The sequence below is a fragment of the Balaenoptera borealis genome (assembly GCF_965194805.1).
Source record: "Balaenoptera borealis genome assembly, chromosome: 14".
NCBI classification, from domain to species: Eukaryota; Metazoa; Chordata; class Mammalia; order Artiodactyla; family Balaenopteridae; genus Balaenoptera; species Balaenoptera borealis.
The window spans coordinates 65,708,110-65,731,383 of record NC_138875.1 but is presented as its reverse complement, the minus strand read 5'-3'; the positions used below and the strand labels follow the sequence as shown (position 1 = coordinate 65,731,383).

The 23,274-nt window shown below is 56.5% G+C and overlaps 1 protein-coding gene across 7 annotated transcripts in view; it reads right to left on the bottom strand.

Moving 5' to 3' along the window:
* The window catches only part of CABIN1 (calcineurin binding protein 1), a 102,925-nt gene that overhangs the window by 47,805 nt on the left and 31,846 nt on the right, over positions 1-23,274 (bottom strand). For 6 of the 7 annotated variants that reach the window (XR_014234276.1, XM_082354652.1, XM_082354651.1 and 3 more), the window contains 8 exons: positions 19,321-19,436; positions 17,482-17,643; positions 16,243-16,449; positions 15,916-16,061; positions 13,601-13,862; positions 12,955-13,215; positions 10,151-10,302; positions 8,482-8,660 (listed from right to left, as the gene is read on the bottom strand). Coding sequence is in view for 6 of the 7 variants with exons in the window: in XM_082354652.1 (XP_082210778.1) it covers positions 8,482-8,660; positions 10,151-10,302; positions 12,955-13,215; positions 13,601-13,862; positions 15,916-16,061; positions 16,243-16,449; positions 17,482-17,643; positions 19,321-19,436 (1,485 nt within the window). In the remaining variant the exon portion in view is untranslated. The remainder of the gene's footprint in view (positions 1-8,481; positions 8,661-10,150; positions 10,303-12,954; positions 13,216-13,600; positions 13,863-15,915; positions 16,062-16,242; positions 16,450-17,481; positions 17,644-19,320; positions 19,437-23,274) is intronic. The other variant, XM_082354654.1, reaches the window with a different exon arrangement.

The window sequence follows — 23,274 nt, the reverse complement described above, 5'->3', positions numbered from 1 at the left end:
CAAGCACTCTGCCACAGGAAGAGGGGCGAGGACATGGAGAGACCCACCTGAGGGGCACACAGAGGGCCTGAAGCAAGCAGAAGGTGGAAACAGACACTGAGAAAACCTTCCAGCAAACCACCCCACCCTGAGCACAAGGCAGCATTGGGGGAACAGGAGGCCACCAGTTTGCATAGGGGTAGGGTGCACCAAGGGAACCACAGCAACAGCAAGACCCAACCCTGCTCAGCTTCCACCTCGTCAGTCTCACTTCCCCACCTGACGCCTGGGAGCTTAAGAGTGAAGCCCATTCCAGGCATGAATATCAGTTATTTCAATCTCTTCTGTCCTACACACGCTATCTCAAGTTTAATATAAAAAGTATAAGACACACACATACACAAAAGCAGAAAAGAACATTGTCAAGAGACAAAAAGATCAACAGAACTAGGCTCAGAGGTGACCCTCCCCTCTCTTTTTTGTATTTACTTTCTCTAAACTATTACTAACTCCTGACGAAAGCGAAACCAGCAGCCATGCATCATGTACTGGCAGCATGTGTAAGAATGAAATGAACGAGAGCAGCAGCCTGAGGGAAGGGAGGTTCACGCTGCACGTGAAGCAGGATCACGTCCTCCAAGGGCAGACTGTGATCACCTGAAGATGTATTTTCTTAACCCTAATGCAGGCACTACATTATTTTAAAAAAAGAATTATAAATAAACCAATAGTAGAGATAAAAGGCAACCATTAAAAAATAGCACTTAGTTTTTGTCTTGAACTTTGTGTACTTGAAGGTGAAGCTCACTAGTCACGTGACCTTGAATAAGTGAGGCCCTTTCCCCACCTCTGAGTTGCAGCCACGTATCATCTCAGGGGAGCTGGTGCCATGGGGGCTTCTGGGGTCTGGCCCTCAACCCTTGCTCAGCTGCTGGAGAGCCTGGATGCCCAGTAGGCAGTGCCCTGGGGCCACCAGCAGGACAGCATGAGCTGCTTAGCAGGCAAACTCACAACAGAATGGGAAACTGTTCTGGCAAAGTTGAGAGCCTGGACTCTGGGAGACACCAGCCGCCTGAGTCCAGGTCCTGCTCTGTCACTTACTGGGTCGGACAGCCTAGGCGGTTGCCATAATTTCTTTACACTTGTTTCCCGACGTGTAGAACTGTCATAATACATGTGCCCACTTCATGGGATTGTTATGAGGATTAAAGTGCCTGATACACTGTGAATGTTCACGAAATGTCAGCTCAACTATCACCAGTATGACCTCAGAGAACCTGGACCATCTCATCTCTAATGTCTCAGACGTGACACACAAGGGTTTAGTCCTAAAGGCCACAATGGACACAGGGCCTGTCTACAGGGTGCTGACCACTCCTTACACTGACCAGGCAGCACCGTCCCAGGTGGGCCGGGCAGCACACAGGACACCAAGAAACAGGCCTGTGCTTCGAATGGCAGCTCTGCGGCTCCACCTCTCCACCCACGTCTGACTGCTGACCAGGCTTTGGGGACAGTGACCTTTCAGGCAGCTCCATAGCTGCCTCTGCATGTCCACTGCCCGGTAAGTGCAGGGCATCAGCATCTCACTTCGTGGGGGTAGGGACCTGCTCGGCGAGGGGCTCTCCCCTGCCTGCAAGGCAGACCCCAAGCTCCATAAGCCCCAAATGGGGGTGACAGGCAGTGTGAAGGCACCGCTTCTCCAGGGCTGGCAGCCGACCCTCTGGGCTCTGGGAGCCCCAGATCTGCACTCCAATCCCAGAGCTGCCACTTGGGCTGCTGGAGGCCTCCATGTCATGGTCTTTAACATGTTTGTCACTGCCCCCCCCCCCGCCTCTGCCCCCGACACACACACAGGATTGCCACAGGGCCTGCTTGGTTCCTGGCACACTGGAGTGACGCCCACCAACCCACCCGGCCCTCAGCCCCTTCCAGGGCGCTTTTTTAGAACCTGTCCACACAGAACCTGCTCACACTAATACATACGTGAGGCAGGGTTATAAATATGTCACTCTTACTGTTAATCACCGGAGAGGTTCACTTCCACGCCCCTGGGCCGCTGCAGCCCTTCCTCTGAACCTTAGAGGGACGTGCATCTGTCGACCTGCTTTCTCAGCCCGGGCACCCCCACCACCACCTCCAGGGGGACCCACAGCCAGGGGAAGCAAACAGAGCTGGGGGCGCAGAGGGAAAGGGGCCCGGCCTGGTGACACAAGCCCCTGTCCCACCGGGGCTTTCTTTACGTGGGTTTGACTCAGTTCACATCCCTTGAACATTCTCAGGATTTCCAGGCCAGCCTGAAAGAGCTCTTTGGTTACAAGATGCACGTTCCCTGCTGTGTTTTCTCCATTTGCTCTGGCAGGAAGACTAGGAACGGCCACAGCCAGCTAGTCCATTAGCTCAGCTATATGAAAGCTCAAGGAAAAAGACGCGTGCTTGTGTGATCAAAACTGCAGCAACTCTGGCTGCTGAGCCCTGAAAAGATCACCAATTTTCTGCCGACCAGAAAACAACAGGTTTCTAAGAACTGTAAACTTGGGTGGAATCAATATTTTGAGAAATCTTTCAACCGGCAAAACCTGCCCCAGTCGGGCCCTGATGACCGCCAGGAAGGGACTTGTCCACCGGGAGTAGGGCTGGGGTGTGGGATGGGTGCCCTCCTGCAGGCCAAGGAGACTGGACAGACCCCCAAGAGAAGAGACACCAGAAACCCGCCCCACCCACCCCCAGAGAGGCAGCAGTGGAGCCAGGACCCTGATGCTCAGAGTGGGGAGAAGGGACTTCCCTGGTGGCGCAGTGGTTAAGAATCCGCCTGCCAATGCAGGGGGACATGGGCTCAATCCCTGGTCAGGAAAGATCCCACACGCCATGGAGCAACTAAGCCCGCGAGCCACAACTACTGAAGCCCGTGCTCTCTAGGGCCCACATGCCGCAACTACGGAGCCCATGTGCTGCAACTATTGAGGCCTGCGAGCCTAGAGCCCGTGCTCCGCAACAAGAGAAGCCACTGCAATAAGAAGCCCACGCACTGCAACGAAGAGGAGCCCCCGCTCGCTGCAACTAGAGAAAGCCCACGCGTAGCAACAAAGACCCAACATGGCCAAAAATAAATTTAAAAAATAAATTAAAAAAAAAAAATTTAAAGAATGGGGAGGGGACTTCCCTGGTGGTGCAGTGGTTAAGAATCTGCCTGCCAATGCAAGGGACACCCGTTCAAGCCCTGCTCCGGGAAGGTCCTACATGTCAAGGAGCAACTAAGCTCCTGTGCCACAACTACTGAGCCTGCACTCTAGAGCCCATGAGCCACAACCACTGAAGCCTGCGCGCCTAGAGCCCGTGCTCCGCAACAAGAAGCCACCGCAATGAGAAGCCCACGCACTGCAACGAAGAGTAGCCCCCGCTTGCCACAACTAGAGAAAGCCCGCACACAGCAACGAAGACCCAACGCAGCCAAATAAATTAATTAGTTAATTTAAAAAAAAAGGAAGAATGGGGAGAAGACCTGGCCTCACGGCATGCCCCTTGCCCTGAGCCCTCACCATGCACCACCCTGCTCCCAGAGTCGGCAAGGCACTGACCAGGGAGGCCTCGGGCAGCTCTGTTTTCCTAACGGCAGGCGGGTGGGCAGCTGCCTCTTGACCCCGATACCAGGGGAGGCAGAGCAGGTCAGGTGACAGCAGCACCCCACAGCTACCTGGAGGGGTTCCCAGGAAGCCTCTTCCAACAGAGGATGACTGGGAACCTGCCTTTCTCAGAGCCAGAGAGACACCGTAACCACGCCACTCCCTTGTGGCCTTCGGGCCCTGCTGCTTCCCAAGCTCTCTCCCTCAAGGTCTCTCTTCCACCCACCCAGTCACCTCAGTGTCCAAATGCCACAGGACTCTCCAACCTCTGTGTCTTTGCTCCCATGGCCCCTCACCCGAAATGGCCCTGCAGCTCTCTCTGGAGGCCCACCTCCTCCAGGAAGTCCTCCCGATCCACCAAACCCCAGAGCCAGCTCATGGCACTCCCTCATGACACCAAGCACTGCCCCAGGGACACAGACCCAACTGAGATCTCATCTCGGCTCTCCCCACGGCGCCCTCTCCTAGGCCCAGCACAGAGCAGACGCTAACAGATGCCATGACCAGCTATGGCCCAAAGACGTTTTTAAAAGGTGAGAATGAGGGAGAAGAGGACAGAGAAGGTGACGGGCTCTGCCCTCTGCCAGCCTCCCTCCTTGGCCCGACACCAGTCCCACCCTGTGGGGACTTGCAGGACCAACTGGGCTCCATGAGGAGAAGGTCTATGTGCAGGACAAGCCCAGCGTAGGCTTGTCCCCTCGGCCAGGCCGAGGACACTACGGCTGCAGAGCACACGGTGAGCATTTTTACACCCTTGTCCTTGTAAAGAACACTTTGTATCTTATAGTCTGTTGCCTTTGCTACCTTTTTAAGCAAGAAAGTATAAAGCAGCGGAAACACAGACTGAGCTGCCTGCCAGACAGGCGGGCGGGCGGGCGGGCAGTGCGGGGAGGCCACTGCTGCGTGTGCGTCTGGCCAGAACCGGGACGATGGGCCGGGGCAGAAGCCAAGCACATCAAACACACACTCTCCAAACCACAGGACAGCAATACGGAGGTGCTCCCGGCCACCGGGAAGCAGGGAGCCGGACTGAGGGTCAGCATGCGGTCAGCTCGGTCCCTGAAGCGAGCTGTGACAGCACAAGCAGAGGACAGCCTGGAGAACAGTGGTCAGGGTTAGGGGCAGCACGGGCAATATTGGTGGAGGCAGCGTGGGCGAGTGGGCAAGGACGAGCACAGATGGGACACGACACAGACGGTGACGGTGACGGCATGGCAGGTGAGGATGGATGGTCGTGAGGGGACTTGGCACAGGCACGCCGGGCTGCCCCGAAGGCCCACACGGCCCACACCTACCCCTGGGGCTCAGGGCAGCCACAGTTCACGCTGTAAAGGGGGCCACACGGGCACCCTGCACCCACCCCAGCCCCTGTGGCTCCCGCTCGCCTGACCCCGGCTTGCCCTCCCCTCCCCGACAGTGACCTCCAACACACCCCTCAGATCTTAGCTAAGCTTCCCCCTCAGGAAGGCTTCCCACCCACCAAGAGACCAGGACAGGTCTCTATGGGACCCTCTGCTGTTCACGGATTCACACCTGCTCCTGTACCAAGCACCCGCAGCAGGGCAGGGCCCAGGGCTGTGCCATGTACCTGGCACAGGGCTGCAGGACGGGCGGGGCCTTGGGCAGGCTGGAGAGCCCCACCCTGAGGCCCCCTCTGGCTCTGGCTCCGACATTCCAAGGTGCTGTGGAGCACGACAGCCAGACAGTGAGGGTCCTGGCCAGTCCAAGCCAGGGCCCAGGCTGTTCTATAAGGGTCCCGCTCCCTGGGCCCTGCCACCAGGGAATTTCCAACAGGGAGACGCACAGATCCAGTGCCTTCCAGGCTGCGGGGACCTCCCCAGTGTGGCCTCCCCACTGGCCCAGGGCGGGTGGGGGAGGACACTGAGACCCCAGGTGCCCTTGGCTCCACCCCAACTAGCCCCGCAGCCTCCTGCCCTCAGCTCACTCCCTCACGGGGGACAGGACACACGGCCAAGCCCGCCGGGCGACCGTGAGGACGGGTACCCGCTACCACTCCCAGGACCCAGCCTGGAGCCCCACACGGAGTGAGCACGCACAGCTTCGTGGTGGGGCCCCCACGCACACACACGCACATATACGCACACACGCGCACACTGCACACCGCACATGGGGAGGAGCACAGAGCTTGTTTGGGAACCTCATCACGCTGTGGTCGAGCCTGTGTGAGCGGCGATCTCTGGAAGCCCCCTGAAGGTCCCAACACACTCCAACGTGGAAGATTTCAGCGCTGCGGGCGAATCCCAAGATGGATGGAAGGGAGAGGTGAGGCAGGCGGGGCTGCCGGGAGCGGAGGTCCTGCTCTGTCTGTCTCCGTCCCTCTCGGCCCAGCCAGGGCCCTTCAGGTCAGCCGTGGACGCCTCTAGCCGCCTAAGGGCCAGTTCCAAGGACTTCTCCCCAGGGCCGCGGACGGGCTGCAGGAAGCTCCCCACCCTGGTGTTGGGGGCACAAGCGTGCAGGTGGGGCCGGTTCAGAGAGCACCCCGGGGCCTCCTATGCTAAGCTAAGTAATTACTAAGACAATGAATAACTGTCAAGCTCCCTACATAGGCCGCAGCCATCTTCCTAAACCTCTCCTCAATCTCTCTCCAGGTCAGACTGAGCCCGGCTGGCTCCTGGTGGTGAAGCAGAGGCGTCCTCAAGTGCAGCGCGGCCTTGAGGCTGGGTCTCCTCACCACACCCCAGGGAGGGCCTGGCACTCGGCTGCCCGTCCAGCGGGCGGCAAGATAGCCTGATGGGCCCTGTGGTGCAGGGGACCAGGGCCCCTCGGGGGCCGACTTCAGAGGATGCCACCTGCCCCTCTTCTGAGGCCGCGCCACAGCTGGAGGGTCAGGGCGCAAAGCCAGGGTGACTGACCCCACACCTGAGCTCCCCCGGCTGAGCAGCGGCGCCTGGGGCCCCTGCCAGCTCCGACGACAGGGGTGCCTGCGTCTAGGAGGCGGCCGTGACCCGCAGGCACCCTCGCTTAACACCCACAAGGAGAACGTCACCCCCGTCCCACAGGTGCGGAAGCTGTGGCTCAGAGAAGTGAAGTCCTTGCCGAGGGCAGAGCTGGTGGCGGGAGCAAGGTGGCTCTGCCCTGGCCGCCCCGTCTGACCTCGAGCAGGGCCCCAGCCTCTGCATACTCATCTGCACCAGGGCTGGGCGCAGGCGCCGTCCTCCTCGCCAGGCAGGGGCTCCATGCTGGCCCCCGACCTCCCGTAGCAGGAGACCCCAGGCTGGTCACGGGAGGTAGGAGCTGAGGTGGCTGGTGCAGACCATGGAGGCTCCAGCACGTCCCCCGGTATCGGCAGCCTGCTGCTTCTGCCCTAGCCAGGGTCTTGCCCGGCAGCCAGCAAGGCCGCCCTAGGGCCACTCCAGTGTTCCAAGACCACGGCTAGCTCAGGGCCCCAAACATTCTCGTGCTGTGGACGCCGCTTTCTCTCCGACGTGAGGGCTGAGAGTTCTAACAGCACCGTAGATAGTCCTGGCCAGCGCAGGGCTTCCCGGCACAACCAGCTGGGGCTGGCCACAGCGAGCCATGGGATCTCAAAGGCTCCACGTCATTAACAAGAATCACTTTGCATAAAAAGTTTTTACAACCATTCAAAAACGTACAACCACTGAAATAATATCTGAGCGTATTTGTGTGGCTCCCTCTACAAGCTTCCAGAACCAGGCGCCCAGGACATGTTACACCGGCACCTGTCCCCAGTGCTCTGCTCCCCACGGCTCCATGCACACACAGGTGTGCCAGCGTGGGACACCCTGAGAGACATTCCTCCCTCCTGAGACCGGCCTGGTGCTAATTCCTCCAGGAGGTACCTGGCAGAATGGAATTCCCAAGCAAGGACTTATTTCCAGTGTTTTCTCAATATTCTCAAGAGTAAAAGGAGAGAACAGGGTTTAACTTGAGGTGAGTGAGACCTGGAAGGTCCCTGCTTCAGGAATGTCTGCGGTATCACAGCGGGAAGATCAGGCCAGCCAGCTCCTGGATCCATGTTCCCTGCTCTGGGGTGGGCAGGGAGGTGACAGAGACACACAGCACACGCTCAGACCCGCACGCGCTCAGACCACAGCCCCTCCACACACACCACAGGCCACCCTGAACCCCGGAGGGGACACCGCCAGCGTCCTCTCCTCTTGGGTCACAAACCACACCCCGAGGAGTCTAGTTTGCCACCTTGCCCCCCTCCACCAGCTCTGCCCTGGCCCTGCTCCCAAGCCCTGCTCTCCAGGAGCCGTGCACTGGGTCCTGCCGAGCTGAGTGACGTGGGAGCGAGGGCCTGGGCGGCCTTCAGCACTGTCACTGCCCCCAGGGTTCCACTTAGTGGCCCCCAAGGCCCACCAGTTGGCCCGGTGCCGTGCAGGTGAGGGGAACATGAAGAGACTGAGCTGCGAGGCTGGCATGCAAGCCTCCGGTGTTAGTAAGGATGTGGGTGACCGACCACCACCTGCCCGTCCCATGTGGGGAGCCAGCTGACCCCACCACCAACCCGTCTGGATTCCCGGGGTGACAGACTCAGAGTCATGGCCCTCCCCAATCATCAGAAGGATGTGCCGTAATAACGCGGGGGCCACTCGGGGCTGCCTGCAGACGCCAGCGGCCTCCCAGCCGCCCTTTCACGTCCCCAGCTCACAGGTAGGAAATGCAGGCTCGCAAAGGCCCCCAGGTGGGCGGGGGCAGGTGGTGACCCTGAGCATGTCTGGGGAGCACAGGATCACCGTGAGTCCATGAGGTTAATGAACAGCCGCAACATTGCCCGTGTCACCCCAGACCCGGCACCCCCCTCACCAAAACAAAGCGGCTCATCACCCGAAGCACCCGCCCCCGTGATTGGCGTGCCGCCCTGGGCTGGCAGGAGGGAGAACAGGGACTGTACCGTCCGGCGTCGCCTGCTGGTGGGGTTTTTTACATTTGACGTAATCGTGGTCAATCGGAGTGGCTGTGTAAGGTGGGGATGTCAGACCTGGGCCAGAGGAGGAGGGGAGGGAGGCTCCGGGGCCCGGCAGTGTCCCAGCTGAAGAGTGGGAGTCCTCGTCCACCAGGCAGGCCTTCTCCCTGTGGACCAGAGGGTCGGGGCGCAGGTCAGAACCTCCGCGGCCCACTGAAATGGGGCATGTGCCGGTCTGGATGGTGCCCTTCCCAGGGCAGGGGCCCCTGTTCCCAGCGCCTCTGGTGACACCCGTCCCCTCTCGTGTCCAGGGGTTGAAGGGGTGGCCCCACAGGCCCCAGCCGGGAGCTGCCCACCCCTCACGGCTGCGCTTGCCGGCAGCTCACGTCTCACGCCTGGGAGACCCCTCCTCAGAAGCACCCGCCCAGCGCCCCTCCAGGCCATGTCAGCGCCCTTCGTGTGACGCCCGTGGCCTGACACAATTCATCCCAATCAGTGTGTGGACAGAGAAAACATCTGGATTTACTGCGCGCTCACACGTGTACAAAGGTATATGCTGCAACAATGTTGAGAAAAAAGTTAAAAACACCTGAAACGTGCAAGGAAATGGCTATAGAGAGCAGGGCGCACCTGTGCTCTGCAATAACACGCACCCGGACAAGTGGGCACCATCTACGGAGTGGGTCCCAGACTCGCTGTTGGGAAAAAGCAAACTCTGCAACACCTCCAGGAGCTTGTTTTTATAAAATAAAAGAACCCCTATAACTGGACGTTTACGTGGAAGTGTGTGCAAATGCACAGAACATGATTTGGGAAACTCAACCGTGAACAGACGCTAACTCTGGGGGTGAGAAAGGACTTGTCACGTTTTAGTCCATACATTTATACGTTACCAGAATTTTCTATAACTAGTATGTATTTGTGTATTATTTGTATAAGTTTTAAGGTAAAAAAAAATTACAATCCCAAAAAGGCCATATCACTGTGCCTTGGGGGCCCTGTATGACTACAGTCTCTGGGCACACCGTGTCCACCTGGTGACCCGCCGCACATGTGCCCACCTGTCCCATAGCTGACAGCCCCGGGTGCAGGTCTCTCTGGCACTGGGCAGAGCCTGCACGGTGCCCAGCCAGGCAAGGGCCCAGAGATGGGGCAAGCTGAGCCAGACCTCCAGGACGCGGATGCCAGGGTGACTCGCAATCAAGGGGAGGCCCAGGGGTCTGGCCCAGGCCTGCCAAGGGAACCCCATCAGGGCCCCAGCACCACGAGCTCTCCGGTGCTGCGAGAGGAGCCCCCGCCTCTCACACCCTCCCGGCCTCTCGGGAGAAGGGGCAGCAGCCCTCAGAGGGCCCCACCCCAGGGAGAGGCCCTGGCAGAGGGTGCCAGGGTAGGAGGCTGCCGCGTGCAGCATCCACACAGGCAGAGCTGTGCCGGGAGGGGGAGTCGGCTCCTCCAGGGACCGTCCAAGGACGAGGAGGTGATGGGCACGCACACGCAGCCTCTCTGTCTCAGGTTCAACAGCAGGGCCTCGGCCCAGCCACTGGGAGCCTCGGGCCTGACCTGACCCTGCAGGCTCCGGGAGACTCAGCAGACCCCTCCGTACCCCAATGCCCACCACCCAGCTGCTGCCCAACCGCCGGGAGCACGTGCTACTCACTTTTCTGAGGCTTTGGGCGCGTTCTTCTCCTCGCCCCTGGCGAAGGGCCCTTCTGCAGCCTCCTTCATGAAGCTGACCAGTACCTCCGCACTGACCCCAGAGTCGGGCCTCCCCAGGAGCTTCAGGATGGATGCGTGGAGCCGGAAGTACACCTGGGACAAGGACGCGGGTGTGAGCAGCCCTCCCAGCTGCCGAGGTGCGCTGCCCACCCCCCACCCCACCAGCTGTTAATCCAGCACAGCCTCCCACTCAGCAACCGTGCCCCCTCCTGGTACCGCGGAGAGTGGACAGCTCCTGCACACACGTCTCCCCGGCACCATGGGCCCCCTGAGGCCACAAGTAGTGGGACTTCTGTCTGTGTCCCCGCCCCGGAGCCGCCCTGCGGACAGAGGCAGGCAGGCAGTGCTGCAGCAGTCAGGCCTGGGCCTTCCCTCCTTTCCTCCGTCCTCACCACACTCGTCCGTTCACAAGCATGAGGCCAGCGGCCCAGGCCCCCAGCCAGGAGAGCCCAGGGCACTTTACTGCCCCCAGGAAGTGTCACACACCACAGATGACCAGGCCTGACCGTCCCACCCAGGTGTGGGTGCCACTTGGCTCCCACGGACAGCACAGTGGGCGACACGAAGGCTGCTGTGGCCACAGGGCCCGATTAACCAGCCTCTCCTCACCCAGAGGCAGTTCTAGACAGACACCAGCCAGGACCCACCCAGGTGAGATGCCTGGTGGTCCAGCCCAGGCCACACTCTCAAGCGGGCACCCCGGACAGAGGAGCCCACACCCAGAGCCCCTCCACCTCCAGCCAACCCGTGGGCCCCAGAGAAACTGGCCCAAAAAGTCCATTTTAAGATGCGGGGCACCCATATGTGCCCAGGTGGCCAAACTCGGGGGAGAGCCAAGTGTTCCACTGGCAAAGGTCATCCAAGCAGCAGGTAAAGTATTTTGAATGAAGGCTCAACAACAGAGGGGTATTTTCACCAGGGCAAGGTTAAATTCTTAAAGAGGAATGCCATTTTTAAAGCAAGATAGACACATGGTCCAGCTGAGCGCCTGCCCCCTGAGAGCCTGGGTGGTGTGCTGGGAGGGTGGCCTCAGCCCCTCATCCGGAAGGCCCTGGGCCCTGAAGGGCCAGCATCCTGCCTGCTCACTGGTTCTATCAGACAGCAGCAGAGGCCAAAAGTCCAAGGAAAATACATGCAGGAAAAAGAGAGCAGTCGTTCTCCCGAGAGTGAGAGAGCCCAGGCTGAGTGTGCTGACTGCCCTCCCGCAGTGGCCTCAGGGCACGCCAGCCACTCCTCTGGGCGGCAGCCTTCTCATGCCCCAAGCGGGAGTCCCTCCAAGGACGGGCTCCTGAGCCGAGTGCAAAGCATGAAAGAAATGCGATGAGGAAGGACATGGGGCCTGGGCGGTGCGGACACCTACCAGGATGCTGCTGGGGAAGCACTAGACAGGAAGTTTCCTTCCACGCTCCACAAGGAACCCCCAGAGGTGGCCCAACATTGCTATACACCACTCAGCATGGAGCACTTTAAAAAGGCGAACTTTTTAAAACTAGACTTTTTTGTTTGCTCACAAGGCTCACAGATCACCACAAGGCTCCAGGCACAGGGCGTCGCTGATCTAATGTAACGTGACCTTGGGAAGGGCTCAGAGGAGTGCTCCCTGGGACACCCCTGGTGGCCTAGTGGTTAGGACTCAGTGCTTTCACTGCTGTGGCCTGGGTTCAATCCCTGGTTGGGGAACTGAGATCGCAAGCCCCACAGCAAGGCCAAAAAAAAAAAGTGCTCCCTGATACACACACGAAGCCACACCCAGCCTGCACCCTTCACAGAGGGAGTGGAGGAGAGGCCACACCCACGAAGAAGGGGCTGGGTGCTCAGCCAGGCGAGGGGGCATGAGAACATGAAGGAAGCCTCAGCTCCTTCCACTACATCTAGTCCAATGAGAAAAACAAATTGAAAGATGGTAAGAAAATGTTACTGTGTGTCTACATGTTAATAGGAAACACGCCTAGAAAAACAAGGACATGGCCAAACTGTTAAAGTGGATTATTGCGGATGAGGAACTAGGATCAGTGGGGACTTTAACTTTTTAGTTTAAACACTTCTGAATTATTTGATTATTACATTTTTCTTAACCATTAACATGTATTAATTTAATAAACGGAAAAAAAACCTCTAAATGCAAAAAAGGCATACGCAAGCAGATTTTGCCCCAAATTTCAAGCACCTTTCTGGGCAGGGGATCGGTGGGGGCGGACAGGCAGCCTGAGAAAGGGTAACGCTGACAAGCCCAGGGCCTTGGGAAGCCTGGTGCACCCTAGCCTGCGCTGCGTCCTCAGTGGCCCCCTCACGGTACCACCATGGGCACCAACGAGAGCACTGAGCCACACACCTGGAACCACAGATGCAAATCCAGGCAGCGCACACGCGCTCTGCTCAGGAGGAGCAGCGCAAGACCCTGAACCGGGGGTCCAGAGGGCCGGCGGCTGCCAGGCTGAGTCCCACCAGGATAGTACTCGGGGCACCCCCTGCAGCCTGGGAGCTCTCCCATGCACCTGGGGACCAGGCTGCAGGCGCGAGTGCCCCGGAGCCAGGGACGCCGCGTGCTAATGCTCCCTCCCCGAGAAAGGATGGTGAGCACCCCTTAGAGAGAGAGAGGAAAGGCTGTTTTAATTGAACTGCACACAAAGAAGTTTCCAGTGGGTTGCAGGGAAGTCACTGGGACCGTATGCCTCATCCCCAGGGAGACAGTGAGACCGGCCCACCCTCTCCCCACGTCCCTGCCCGGGGCCAGCGTGGCGTCACCTCCAGGGCCTCCATGGCCAGCTCAGGGGGGTTGTGGTAGTGGATCTTCTTGGGGTAGCGGGCCGCCTCCTCGTGCAGGTAGTGGCCGGCTTGCCGGTAGTGCCGCAGGTACACGGTGGGCGGCTGCTGCTGCTTCTCAGCCACCTTGCCCAGCATGTAGTGGATGAGCCACTCCTCCTCATCCCCATCACCCTCGCAGCGCGCCGCCGAAGTGAAGCAGTGCCTGGCGGTCTCCAGCATGCTGTCTCGCCGCTCCTCCATCTGGAATGAGACCATGTGGTGTCCTACTGCCACACCTGCCATACTGACACGCCGTGTGGCTCCTTCACGTCCCTCTTCAAGGAGCCAAGGGAGCCCCTGCAGCACAGCCCTCGGGCCAGACACCCAGCACCCACACTAGGGGAACATTCTCCCACCAGGAGGGGCTTCAAACTTCCTAGCACAGTGTCAAGAATTTTACAAGGACTCAACAAGCTCCTCTGAGGGAGCAGGGAAGAGACAACAGCTTCTCCATGGCCCTGAAATTGGTGGCTGACTAGTGCTCACAGGAGACTGGCCCTGGACTCACCCACCCCGGACCCAGTGTCCAGAGACCAGGAACCAAGCTGGCATGGACCCCAGGACAGCGGCCGCCCCCGCCCCTCACCTGCTGCACAAGCTCAGGGGGCAGCTCGGGCCTCCACTGCTTCAACTGGCGTGAGGCGAAGGAGTGCAGGGCATAGGACATGGTGCCGAACTCGATCCACAGGGACAGGTTGGAGCTGTCGATCTCCAGCGCCCGCCGGAAGCAGTTCAGCACGGGTGTGGCATGCTTCCAGATGGGACCGTCGCTCTTCAGCTCGTTGGAGTTCAGTTTGTCCTGAATGCGGCTGGCCCGGGCCAGGGCCATGCCCGCCCAGGAGTCAAACCTGTGGTCATGACACAGCCCGGCTCAACATACTGCTGCCCTCACTGCCCTGCAGACACGGTGCCCATGGGCACATGGGCCCCACCCCAGACTTCCTAACTCCACCACCGCAGGCATCCCTGAGCCAGGAAACATGGCCCCGCAGGCCCACCTCCAGAGAAGAGCACAGGACACAAGTCACCCAGCCCCTCACGGCACCCAGGCACCGCCCTGAGAGGATCGCCCCTGGCATAGCCAGACGCTGGCACCCTGCTGCCCTCTGCTCCCCTGCCTGGAGGACGTACCCCCAGGATGGCTCTGAGGGGGAGGAAAGGGCCTGCTCCACAGGCGTAACCTCATGACCTATAACCTCCCTGACCAACAGCACAGAGCAGCCCAGACTCCTGAGACCCCTGCCACCTAGCTTCTGCCGGCTCCTCACTCCCCCCTGGGACCCTGCCCTCTCCAGCTCAAGCACCAGCAGCAAGATGGACAGTGAGGGGACCATGTGATGGATGAGACCCCATCATTCTGAGACCACCCCAGAGAAACTGCTGGTGAGAATGCAGGAGCCTCTCTGAGGCACCAAGACCACTTCTGGGCCCTCGAAAGAGTCTGGAATTCTCTAGCACAGAGAACAGAAAAGGCAGCAATCACACGGGCATGCTACCCTCCGCAGATTGACAAGTCTTCCACTACCGTGGCACAAACTTCAAAGCCGGCCCCTGGAGTCCCTGGGCTGTGCAAGGTCAGGGGAACCTGGGCAGCTCACAAAGCTTCCAGGCACTTCCGCTGCTCTCCAAGCGACCAGAGATAAGGGAGCAGAAGAGACCTGAGAGGACAGTGCAGGACCCCCCTCGAGAGGGGTCCTGAGCGCCCTTTTCTCCTGGGGTGGGGCCTGGGAGAGAGCATGGTGGGAATGGTCAGGGACCTTCCACCTGGGCAGCTCCTTCCACACCACAGCAGGTGCCCACGTGCCTGCATGAGACCAAAACAGAAACCATCATCTCCTGTTGCAAATACAAGCAAGCAGAACACAGACACATTGTCACAAAAACTTGAAACGCTCCTCTGGGTGCTGCCAGGAGCCAGGCTCCCCCTTCCCTCGGACAGGTGGGTGTTGTCACTGTCACTTTTCGGATGTGGCAGCAGCAGGGAGTGAGCACTCAGCCAGCCTGAGTGCAGCTCTGATCCACCACCCCGGGCCACGCAACCCTAAGCCAGGGCGACCCTGGGCCCCACGACCCCAGTCGGCAGCAACCACAGGGAGGACAGCCAGGGCCACCACCACACAGGCCCCTGCCTGGAGGAAACCACAGGCTGAGCAAGAGGGGCTGCGGGAGAGCCTTTCCCACAGCTGTGGGAGTCATGCGTTGGCTTCTCCACCCAGACCCCAGCCCTCCCCACCCCCGGCCAGGTGGGTCCTGCCTGATAAGGCAGAGCCCTCCGTTCCCGACAACTCCCAGGAAGGCTGCCTATGGAGGCCACTCTGGACCCTTCAGGCACAGGTCACCAGCAGAGAGTGGTCTCCTTCCGACCTTGGCCCTCCTAGGCGCAGCAGCCATCAGAAAAGATTCCCTCTCAAACAAGCGAGTCAGACTGTATGAGCTTAGCAGGCCCTTCACGAGGATCAGGCCAATCAGTATGATTTAAGAAGAGGCCACCAGGGACCACTGGGAAGAAAGCACGAGCCTTACGTATGATGGGCTCTCCTGCCATCAACGCACTGCATCCCAGGAAGGGAGGAGCCCCCCTCCCCTGCCCCCAAAGAAGAAAACAACCACAACGAAAGACACTGCAGTGGAAGAAGCAAGAGTCCACCCAGCCGACTCCCCAGGGCTGCGGGCCGGCACCAGAAGGACACAGTTGCCTGCTTTGACCCCGCCCCCACCCCAGGGACTGGGGAAGAAGGCTCTGCCCTTCCTCGCCTCTGCGGAGTGCCCACCTGCCCTCTCCTTCCTTCTTCCTGGCCTCCTTGCTGTGGGCAGGGAAACCCCAAACCGCCCCAGGAAGAGCTCTCCGAGACGAGTCCCCAGCCCTCCCGCAGCCGGCCTGCCCAGCACCCGGTGGCTGACCTATTGGGGCAGACGCAGATGTCGTGCATGTAGAACTTGATGGCCTTGGACTGCTCCTTGTTTTTGAAATGGTAATCGGCCAGGAGGTAGTAGAGCTCATTCACCACCGGAGGGGAGGGGTCAGCCCCTTCAAGGAGGCAGGGCACCTGGCAGGTGAGAGGGCAAGGGTGAAGGGACATGGAGCCAGGGACTTGGGTGTCACCAGGGTGCGACCAGGGCCCTTCACTTCCCAGGGCCCTGCCAGCTGGCGCAGAGCAGGGGAGAGGCCAAGGCACGCAGGCGGAGGTGCTGGAGGAGACAGGACACGGCTGGCACACCAGCTCCTACCTCTGCAGAGGTGCCCTCGATGTAGGCGGAGACTTTGTCCAGGCTCAGGGCTGGCCGCTCTGTGCGGGGCACGATGGTGGCAATTCGCTTCAGGAGGTTGGCCAAGTCAGCGGACACGGTGCTGGTCTTATAGCTGTCAAACTCAGGCAGGGTCTTGGGCTTAAAGTACTCGAACATGAACAGGGCATCCTCCCATATCAGATCCACCTGAAAGAAGGCAGAGGCAGGCCATAGTGCGGTCCAGGGAGAGCACACGGGGGAGAGTCCTTCTACGGAAACGCTCAGTGTCCAGTGTAGACGAGGAGAGCCTCAAATGACTCCCACATACTTAAAACATCTGCTCGCCGACTGCAATCCCCAAACCCAAGTGTGTGATGAGCAGAAAAGTGAACCAGCACAAACCCGGTCTTTATAGAGACAAACACTGGAACCGAGGGCTCGCTCTGAGTCCACATGGCCATGACAGAGGGCAGGTCACCTGGTTGCCAAATACTGACCAAGCACTTGCTCTGGGCCAGGGCGCTCTGCATGCCGTGGTGGTCACGGCGGGGACCCTGCCCAGAGTCGCACGCACTTAGGGGATGGACTCCCTCAAAGAATAATTGACCGTGTTCAGGACCACTGAGGTAACACACCCACTAGTGGTCTGAAAACCAAACACCAAAAAAATGGAAACCCTGGGCTTCCCTGGTGGCGCAGTGGTTGAGAGTCTGCCTGCCGATGCAGGGGACACGGGTTGGAGCCCTGGTCTGGGAAGATCCCACATGCCGCGGAGTGACTGGGCCCGTGAGCCACAGCTACTGAGCCTGCATGTCTGGAGCCTGTGCTCCGCAACGGGAGAGACCGCGATGGTGAGAGGCCCGTGCACCGCGATGAAGAGTGGCCCCCACTTGCTGCAACTGGAGAGAGCCCTCGCACAGAAACGAAGACCCAACACAGCCATAAATAAATAAATAAAAAATTTAAAAATTAAAAAAAAAAAAAAAAAAGGAAACCCTCTAAGGAATCATCTGCATTATTCGAATTGGGGGAAAAAAGAGCTACTGAAAAATTGCCATGCTGCATTTTTGAATGATTAGTCAACGTTTATGAAACTAGTTCTTGCGAGGAAAGCAAGAACTGTCTTTGGTGGGACTAGTCCACCTGATGCAGCAAATCCCACCCCCCAACCCCTGACCCCCCCCCCACCACAGCACCCCCACCAGGGGAGCCCAAGCCCCGCCCCCAGGGGGCCCTCACCTGCTGAGCCGAGTGCTCCTCCAGGTACCTGGCCTTGCTCTTCTTGCTGGGGTAGCTGTACAGGCAGTAGAAGCACTGCTCCAAGGCTGTCTCCAGCTCCTCCTTGTATGGGTGAGTGTCCTCAGAGGTGGATGCAGCAAGCTCCTTCTGGAGGACGCGCACCTAGGTGGTGGGCAGGCAGGAAGAGGCACCTGGGGGAGGGCTGGCAGCCGCCTGCACAGTGGGCCCATCAGCTCTGCTAACCTGAGGAGCTTGTCTGGGCCTGTGTCCTGGAACGGGCCTGCCACCCCCTTGGGAGCCATCTGGGCCCTGCTCCGCAGGGCGTGCTGAGGATTTGCCCACCTTCCCTCCTTCTAGCACCCCAGGCAGTTTCTTGCAGTTTCTAGCTACACTTGTTCATTTAGACATTCATCTGCTCCCCAAATATCTACTGAGCACCGTCTTATGCTGGGCACATCGAGACACTGTCCCTGCCTTTGGGAAGCTCAGACTCCCGTGGAGGGGTGTGAATTAAAGAGTTATAATGTCAGACGATAAATCCCGTTAGGGCCGAGGGAACCTCTCTCTGGCAGACAGACATTAGTGAGGATCTCAGAGGAGGTGAATGATAGTCAACTGGTGAATCTACAGAGGTCAGAGCAACGGCTACCATTATGATGCCCAACTATTAGCAAACATACATTCTTTTCAAGCATCCGCGGTATTTTTACCAAAACTAGACAAAAAGCAAGTCTCGACAAATACCAAGGACTAGGTATAATACAGACCACATCCTCCAAACGTAATTCGATAAAATTAGAAATCAGTTACATAAAGATAGCAAATATCTCAGCCATAAAAAGGAACGAAATTGGGTCATTTGTTGAGACGTGGATGGATCTAGAGACTGTCATACAGAGTGAAGTAAGTCAGAAAGAGAAAAACAAATATCGTATATTAACGCATATATGTGGAACCTAGAAAAATGGTACAGATGAACCGGTTTGCAGGGCAGAAACTGAGACAAAGATGTAGAGAACAAACGTATGGACACCAAGGGGGGAAAGCGGCGGGGGGATGGTGGTGGTGGTGTGATGAATTGGGCGATTGGGACTGACATGTTCACACTGATGTGTATAAAATTGATGACTAATAAGAACCTGCTGTATAAAAAAATAAATTAAATTAAATTCAAAAATTAAAAAAAAAGACCTTATCATAGAAAAAAAATTTTTTAAAAATAAAAATAAAGATCGCAAATATCAAAACTTATGGCATGCAGTTAAAAATGTACTTGGGGAAAACTTATAATCTCCAACACATGTATTAGAAGGTGATCACTAAAATAAGCATTTACTTCAATAAGTTAGAAAAAACATGAAGCAAATCCAAAGAAAGTAAAAAATAAAGTGTCAATTAGTGAACTAGAAAGCAAAGAAAAAATAGGTCAATAAACCAGTAACTGGTAGTTTGAAAAAACTAATTTCGATAAACCTCATAAAAGACTGGTTTTTCAAAAAAGGGAAAGGAAGCATAAATAAATGATTTTAGCAATGAAAAAGGGGGCATAACTAGAGGTACTCCAGAGACTTTTAAAATTATCAGCAAATACCGTGAACAACTTTATGCTTACATGGACAGTATTCCAAAAACAGAATTGACCATGGAAGAAAAAATCTAAATGAACCTAAAATCACTTAAAAAAAGAGTCAATAGTTTAAATTTTACTCCAAGAGAGAAGCAGGGAGAGAGAGGGGAAGAGAGAGAGAGAAAGAAAGCAAGAAAGCACGGGCACGCACGCACTCTAGACCCGGGGTGACAATGGCCAGAGAAGGGCAGGCGCGCCCCAGCAGCACTTACGTAGAATCGCAGCAGGGCCCCATCGGAGTTGCAACACCAGGCCCTCCGGCCCAGGTACTCATGGGCCGTGTTGAGCAGCATGAGGGAGGAAGGGAGCATGGGCAGATCGGCTGTCACTGGGGAAAGACCAGGCGACACACAGGGTCAGTGCCAGCACGGCTGGGAGCAGTGGGCCCTCCTCCTCTGTCTATACCAAGGGGCCGCAGAGTTCCCCCTCTTTCCTTTTTCATCTTTTTGTCTTTTAAAATCAGTAATGATGTGACTGGGTTTACTAAAGCAGTACATGCTTATCAAAAAACAATTCAGATCACACAGGACCGTATACGGAAGGAATGGTCCATCACCAAACAGCAGCACTGCCCACCCCACCCCACCCCCCCGCCCCCGATAACCAGGGTGACATTTGGTGAACATCACTGGAAGCATCTTTCTATGCGTGTATGAGACATTTTGAAAGAGAGAGACAAGTCATTTATGACAATGGAACCCATACTACACATACCATTGCTTAACTTAAAAATTCTTATATTTAGGTCTGTTTAACTACTACAGAAGGAAAAAGAACTACCAAATCTCAGTTAAATGTTTGTTCATCACTAGAACTATGACTAGTTCCTTAAAGATACCTTGGTGTGTTTGAAACTCTGAGCCATAACCCATCATGGTCTTATAACTAACGTTTTTAAAGAGGATTAGGACAGAACACATTAGGATAGAAAGTACTAGAGAAAACAGAATCAAGATTCTTTCATGAAATTTGTTTTGTACTTTTTTAAAAAAGTATTTAATTTTATTTATTTTTGGCTGTGTTGGGTCTTTGTTGCTACGCGCGGGCTTTCTCTAGTTGCGGCGAGCGGGGGCTACTCTTCATTGTGGTGTGCGGGATTCTCATTGAGGTGGCTTCTCTTGTTGCAGAGCACGGGCTCTGGGCTCAGTAGTTGTGGCTCACGGGCTCTAGAGCACAGGCTCAGTAGTTGTGGCGCATAGGCTTAGGTGCTCCACGGCACGTGGGATCTTCCCGGACTGGGATCGAACCAGTGTCCCCTGCATTGGCAGGCAGATTCTTAACCAATGCACCACCGGGGAAGTCCTTTCATTTCCATTTTCAACAGCATCAAATGACTGTTACACCAGGTCAGTGATGGCTCTGTGGTAGCTTTTTACTCCTCTCCCCCAGCTCCTAATCTGGTCGTGCATACTGCTTCTAGTGCAGTAGGGTTATAACACGTACATTCTGTTCTGCAGCCATAATCAGCCCGGCTGCTCTATTTCGACTCCGATTCTAAGTGGATCTGGTGCTCATCGCAAGCTCTTTCCCGTGGCTTTTCCATCCTGATTCATGTTGGTTTACTGACTTCATCCTCCAGCCATGCTTCTAAGAAGCACTCAAGGAGCCGGAATCCACTGTAATTACAAACGACTGGCTACATGCCTGGGCCCACACTTTCCTGCCCTGAGAACCCTGCAGACATATGGACATGACCCCAACTGCACTGAACACTGCCAGGGAGAAATCTGAAATGAGCCCTGTTCTTTGTCCCATTAAGATAAATTGATTTTTCAGTTTAGAAACCTGATAAGTCTTTACCCCTAAAATAGATCCTTCACCAGGATGCATCTTGATGTAGACTGTTGCATATCAACTTTTCTTGGTATATACTTTGAACCTGCAGATTCAGTGTTTATTACAATTCAGAGAACCCTTCCTGTATGTGACATCAGATTCCTTGCTGCCATCAGGGGCCCCATTCACCCTCACACTGGACCACCTCTGTCTTCCACATCTACCACCTTCTCTCCAGTGCTGTTAGCTCTTAATCCGTCTCCCGCAGTTTCAGTCATATTCACTCTGCTCCTCGCTGTTTTAGTTTATTAGTTTATAATGGTGAGATGTGGTTTGCAGCGTTTTCCCTTAGTTCTGCAGTTTTCCATTTCATTTCATTCTGCTTATCGTCTTAGAAATTTTAACAAATGATTTTCTTGGGCCAATCACCCACAAGCCTCTGCCTCTGCTCCTTGCTGTATGCTTTCTTCCAGGCCTAGTCCACCTGTCTCTCGAATGGTGTGTTCCTTCTTCCCTTCCTGTACTCGATGCGGGCTGTGGGGTAGGGGTGGGTCACGACCTGTCAGCACGCCCGCCATGTCACCTCTCTCCACCCTGCTCATGGTCAGCCAGGGCGGCTCCTCAGACCATGGCAGCGCTGCAATCACCATGAAGGAATTTTCTGGGGCATCTCCCACAAAGAAGACCAGCCTGCCCTTCCTCAAAGCTGTGAGCTCACAGCAGGTGTTGCTCTCAATCACCTTCCGCTGCCTGTGTCTGCTGAGGGAAAAGAAGGGAGCTTGCTCGACCAGGGCTGCATCAGTCCGCACTGGGGGACCGTGGTTTTGTCCTCTCTTCCGAGATCTCCTAAATGGCTGCCCAGGGAGAGCAGTGCGGCCAGCACACGGCCCCAGCCAGCAGTTCCTTCGGCTTGGCTACAGCCGCGGGAGCCACGTCCAGTGACTGAAGTGAGATGAGAGGGCAAAGGCCTGGCTTCCTCTGCCCGACATGCTACAGAGCCCCCGCCGGGGGCCGAGACGACGTCAGGATGCACCCTGTTCTCCCCGCTGCTTCCCTCTTCCTTTCACGAGTAGAAATTCCTAATATACCATCCCAGCATCTGCTCCAGGGAACTCAGCATGCAACATTGCCCCACGCCGGCCCCTTACTGCCAGCCAGAGTGCCCTCCATGTAGTCTGCCACCAGGAGGGGCAGGACCCAGCAGCCCTTCCTGCCTCTGCCAAGGCCCAGGGCAATACAAGGGGCAGCCCCGCCAGCCCACTTTCTACAGGACAGAGGACTCTGTCCACTCACCCTGTCCCCTCAGTCCTCCTCCTGGGGGTGGAGGAGGGGACGGGCCACACCGGCGGCCAGTACACCAGGATCTTTGTTTCCCTAGCCCACCATTTTGAAGTTTATGGCCTTGCACTGTCCTCCTTCCCTTACTTGCTTACTGGTAGTTTTTTAAAAAACTATATTGTGGGGACTTCCCTGGTGGCACAGTGGATAAGACTCCACGCTCCCAATGCAGGGGGCCTGGGTTCGATCCCTAGTCAGGGAACTAGATCCCACATGCATCTCGCAACTAAGAGTTCGCATGCCACAACTAAGGAGCCCGCCTGCCACAACTGAGACCAGGTGCAACCAAATAAATAAATAAATAAATAAACAGATATTTAAAATAAAACAAAAGAAATCCTGTTACTAAAAAAACAAAAAAGCAAACCAAGAAAAACCTATATTGTGCTTGCATAATTAATTAAGAAGAGACTTTAATCCAGAAGTCTTTTTACACCTACATTTATAGGTGTAAACCTTAATTTTTTTTCACCACTGAAGCTTTTTTGTAAAACACAGAGGCACTATTTGTCAAGCGCTCTAAAGATAACCGTTTTAAAAATTTATCCAAAAAAAATCAATTCAGCAGAAGCAAAAAGACGTGCATGAGGTATTGACTAAAGAATGACCAGTAAGAGAAACACCGCTGCCCTGAGAGTTGGGCAAAGCAGGGCACCTCTCCTAGCATCGTGAAGACAACGGAACACAGCCACATAGCTTATACACGGGGGCGAAAGCTTTTCTCGGTCTGGCTCCTTGCCAAGTCCAGCCACATGCCCAGCCCTTCCGGGTCCCTGCCCAGCTGCCCCATCACTTCCCGGTCCCCCGTCAGGCCTCAGGCGTGGCACTGTGGGTGCTGCTAGTGGTCCCGTCTGTCGCCCCCACCGTGAACCTTCCCAGGCCAGAGGTTCTCACCCACGGAGGCCTGACAAGCAGAGAGCAGCTGACAGACACCTGCGGAGTGAAGCACTTGGAGCAAGAGAGCAAGTGGAAGGAAGGCAAGCGGGTGTGGACTCCGTGCTTGTGGCCACACAGCTGACTTTCCTTCCTGTGCGCTTTGCTGATCCGTCAAA